The 4,711-nt window shown below is 48.4% G+C and overlaps 1 protein-coding gene across 2 annotated transcripts in view; it reads right to left on the reverse strand.

Annotated features, from left to right (window-relative positions):
- The window catches only part of EIF4B (eukaryotic translation initiation factor 4B), a 23,059-nt gene extending 22,491 nt beyond the window's left edge, over positions 1–568 (reverse strand). For both annotated transcript variants that reach the window (XM_004692717.2, XM_004692716.2), the window contains exon 1: positions 497–568. In XM_004692717.2, the coding sequence (XP_004692774.1) occupies positions 497–509 (13 nt within the window). In that variant the 5' untranslated portion in view covers positions 510–568. The remainder of the gene's footprint in view (positions 1–496) is intronic.
- Between the last annotated feature and the right edge of the window lie 4,143 nt (positions 569–4,711).

Genomic DNA, 4,711 nt, shown 5'->3' on the forward strand with positions numbered 1-4,711 from the left:
GCGCCGCCCTCCGCCCGCCACCGACTGGCGCCCGCGTTCTAACTGCCCCCTCCCTTTATCCCCCAGCCCCCACCCGGTCCGCAACGGCCTCGCGCCTCGCAGACCTGGCCTCGTGTGCACCCGTCCGCGCGCCAACCGCCTCCCCCTTCCTCCACGCGGGCACCGTGCTTCCCGTCCCTCAGACGGCCTCACGCGCCCCGCAGATCTTTCTGCGCCTCCTCCTCACTCCGACTCACACCAGAGTCCACCATTACTCCCCACTTCAACCTCGCGCAGACCGGGTGAAAAGCGTGTGAGGGGGAGGGGAAGGGCACCTTCCCCTCCCCCCAAACATCCCGAAGCGACAACCTAATGTGGCCACGCGGCCAGCCTGCCGCAGCCCGAGAATCCAAACGGAGGCGGTGCCGCCCACTCTCTGACTTCAGGGGATCCGTGGATCAGGCTCGGAGGGTGCCTGGGGAGCCCAGTCCTTGGCCGCGCTCGGCCGCTCACTCACCTGAGGACGCCATGTTGGGAGAGGGAGAGAGAACGCAAAGGACCCGGATGAGGCAATCACGTGATTATAGCGGGCGCGTCGGGCTAGGAGACGCGAAGCTGGGAGGGGGCGGGGAGGTGAGGAGGGATACAGGAGGCGGGGCGGCGCAGCTCTAGGTTCGTAAAGCAGCGCGAGGAGGCGGCGCGGCGTCCGACGGGAAGCCCTGCGCGACATGTGGCTAAAGGGGAGGGGCCCGGGCTGTCGCGAAACCCCTCACGCTTTACGTAGAGCGACGCGCCGGCGAGGGGCAGGGTCTGAGTCTGGGGCGGGGTCTCAAATTTCAAGGACTTCCGGCCCGAGGGCCGAGCGGAAGGGGCGGGGACGCGCCGACTGCTTCCACGTCCCTGGAACCGAATGCGGGGTGCTGGAACCCGGAACGTGTGCCACAATGCGTTTTCTGAAGCAAAGATTCGGAACGTGTTTGAAAATCGCTCTTTGTTACAGCAAGAGTAGCCCAGTAGCCTGCGTGAGGCTGGTGTTCACTGGGTCTGTTTCGAACGGACAAGAGAGTTAACATTGAACGTTTATTGTCCACGGGGTTTTTACTCGTTTGACTTTGAATGTTTTTGACGGGGTTCAATGAAAATCAGGCCCTTATGGCCTTTTGGTAGTGGTACGTTTCAACATGTGGTAGTATTTCATGCCATTACAATTTTCATGGAGACACTTTGTGGCATTTTGGGGTACAACAGAGAGCAAAGTTGTCCCAAAGGAGGTTATAGTCAGGTGAGGGGAAGACACAGTAAAGTGTAAATACATAAAGTGATGAAGGTGATGTGATAAAGGGTAATTAGGTACCACTTTTGATTGCCTGGTTTGGGAAGAGCGAAAGTGGCATTTAAATTGACTTTCGAGTTACAAACAGCCATTTCTGTGAACTTTGAGCTGTGGAAGACAGCAGAAGAACATGAGATAAAATGCTGCAAGACGGGAACCTCTTTGCACATTGAGGAATTTAAAGACTAGTAGCTAGAGTGTAGAGGGGGACTGGTAAATATGAGTTTGAGAGCGGTAAGGGCTCTCAAACCAGATTTAGTTCTTTGGATTTTACTCCAATTTGCCTGGAAAAGCATGGAATGATTTTATGCAAGGGACTGGAATGATCTGAAAATGAAATTTTGAAAAGGGTTGTTCAAGGCCCTCCTGGTGATGCAGTGGGCTTAAGCACAGCACTGCAACTGCCTCAGCGGGAGTTTGATTACCAGGCTGGAGGTGACCTACATGGCACAGCAGACCTCATCTGTCTCACCCACTGGTCCCCTCAACAGGGTACTTCATCTGCCTGTTCTGCTCCCCACTCTGTCTCTGGTGAATCCTCTTTCCGCCCCTGAGCCTCTGCCCTGTACCTCAGTTCTTTATGGATAAATAAATCTTAAAAAAAAAAAAAAAAGAAAGAAAGAAAAGGGTTGTTTAGTATCAGTCTTGTTATGGATGGTGGTTCCGTGGGTGTATAAGCAGACATTCAGTAGTACACTTAAGTTTTGTCCACTTTAATGTGTAAAGGCCATACTTTCATGGAAACCATAATTGCTTACTTAGGTTGCTGAACAGAGGATGGATTATACTGACCTGCTTATGGATGAGAAAGACCAGCTAACAGGTAGTTATAGTTAGGGCCCAGTTATGGTTTTTCTAGGCCCTTCTGCCTCATAGGCCCATTTTGCTGTAAAAAAAAAAACTTTCAAAAGCTTTATTTTATGACTGTGCTGGTACAGAAGTGAACATAATATTATACATTAGAACATCTTGTTTGCCCTACATGTTTTCTTATAATTTTAAAGTAATTAAAATGATTTGTGGGCCTCTAAAAGAATAACATGGCCCAGGTACCTCATCTGCTTTGCCTGCGGCTACATCAACCCTGGCTGCTGTAATCCTGATGAGGGAAGATGGTGAGTGAGACAAGAGTGTAGAGATGGAAAGGCATCTATAGAGATATGTTTTGGAAGTAGACTTGATGACTGACTGTCTACTGGTGGGTGACTCCTGAGTGTCATCTCAGGGCCTTTTACATGAGCGAAGGTGGCAAAGCCTGAGTGGAGCAGGCTTGGAGAGGTGTGTGGGTTTGGTGTTGGTCATGTTTGACATCGATTCTAGTCCAGTGTCTCATATATTTTTTTGAAGATTTATTTAGACATACAGAACTGGGGAACAGGCCAGAGGTGTAGGGGCTGTGAGATGTTTCACCAGAGACAGAATGGGGAGTAGAACAGGCAGATCAACAAAGTACACTGCTGAGGGGTGCAGCGGGCAGGTCAGGAGCGGTCTGCTGTGCCATGTGGGTCACCTCCGGGGCCGGGGACTGAACCCCCACTGAAGCGGCTGCGGCTAACTTGAAGTGCTGTGTCCTAACCAGTTGCATCACCAGGGAGGGCCTGTTTCTCATATTTTAATGATCACTGGAATTTTAAAAGTCAAATCTCACTTACGAGGGACTGGGGTGAAGCTCAAGATTCTGTTTGAATCACTTAAAATTGGCATGGTGTCTGAAAATTAAGGAAAGTCCATTAAGCATTGCAGGCGGACTTAAAGTTCAGAGAAGAGTAAGAAGGTGATACTGGCCCAGGGGAGACCGTCAGTTACCAGGGTTCTACCACACATTTATCAAGCCACTTAAACGTAATTCTCTCAGTGATGCTCTGAGGCTAATGTCATCAATCCTGTTTTTAGATAAAGTGCAGGCTCACAAACAACAAACACCTGATCCAGGTGCCCATGGCCAAGTGACAGCTGCAGGCCCGGAGCTGTCTATCAGATCCAACTTCTAGTTTCCAAGAGACATCGTCAAATATTTTTTAATTAAAAGACTTAACATTGGGGCCCTCCCTGATGGTGCAGAGGGTTAAAGCACAGCACAAGGAAGCTAAAGCCACCTCAGCAAGAGTTGGATTCCCACCACAGAGGTGACCCACATGGCGCGGCAGACCTCTGCTGGCCCACCTGCTGCTCCCCTCAGCAGTGTACTTTGTCAGTCGGCCTGTTCTGCTCCCCTCTGTGTCTCTGGTGAATCCTCTCACCGCCCCTGCACCTCTGGCCTGCACCCCAGTTCTTATATACATAAATAAATCTTAAAAAAAAAATGACTTAAAATTGTAAAATACATCTATGACCACAACCTTTAAAATTAATTCTGAAGGAATTTGGAGGAAATGAACTATTACCTTTGCTATATAACAGATTATTCCAAAATTTATTGGCATAAAACAACACTTATTATCTTAGTTTCTGTGGGTGAGAAATTGAAAATCATTTGCTGCGTCTCTTAAGAGTGAACATATCCTCCGCTCTGTTTTCCTGTTATTTCACTTGTCGTTTTTCACCCTGACCACTGCATTAGTCTCGCCTCCTAATAAGTCTTCCTTCCTAACCCATGAGTATGTGGCTACCAGAATTGTTTTCCAAAAGCCTAGGTCTGAACACGTTCTGCTGCTGAGAAAGTTTCCATGACTGTAGGACCTAGGCAGGCTCTCAAGGCTGGGCAGAGTCCAGCTCAGATGCCTGGCTCACCCTTCCTTCTCACCACCCTCTCCTGTTTGTGGTTATATTTCAACCACGTACACCTGGGCCTTTCCTAACTTTGAGGCTTTTGGCCCTTAGCTCTGCTTAGAATAATTTTTTCTCCTTCACTGAATGGCTCAACAGCAGTTTGTGCTCTAAAGGCTCCTCAAGCATCACCTTTTCTAGAAGGCTTTTCCCGAGCTCCTTTCTGTGAACCCCAGTAGCACTGTGCCTGCGTCTTCATTTCGGGGCGTGTTTATCTTGTTCACCTTGAACTGGCTTCCTCAGCGCCCGTCATCTCCAGATGTCTTTGTGCTTTCTGTACATTTACATCTAGAACATTGTCGTTGTTCAAAACGCTTCTGCTTGTGCTAAAATGTAAATTGCAAAGAATTCACATTCAGTGAGCACATTTCCAAAAAGTTTTCATAGTGCATACTGATTTCTGTGTCTGGATTCATTTAGTGTTCATTGAACTGGAAAACAGCCCTTAGAGCCAATAGCTTCTCTCAGCATTATAGCAGAACAGTCTTCCTTTAGACTATTTGAAACTGAAAATCTTTGGAAACTAAGTTAACCATTCAGCAAACATAGGTTTATAGCAGTTTTCCAGAGTCGGAATTTCCTAAGCTATTGGGATTAATTTTGCATTGGCATTACAATAATTTGGTTGAAGTT

Source organism: Condylura cristata, unplaced genomic scaffold (genome assembly GCF_000260355.1).
Source record: "Condylura cristata isolate star-nosed mole 26May11 unplaced genomic scaffold, ConCri1.0 scaffold00034, whole genome shotgun sequence".
In the NCBI taxonomy this organism is placed as follows: Eukaryota; Metazoa; Chordata; class Mammalia; order Eulipotyphla; family Talpidae; genus Condylura; species Condylura cristata.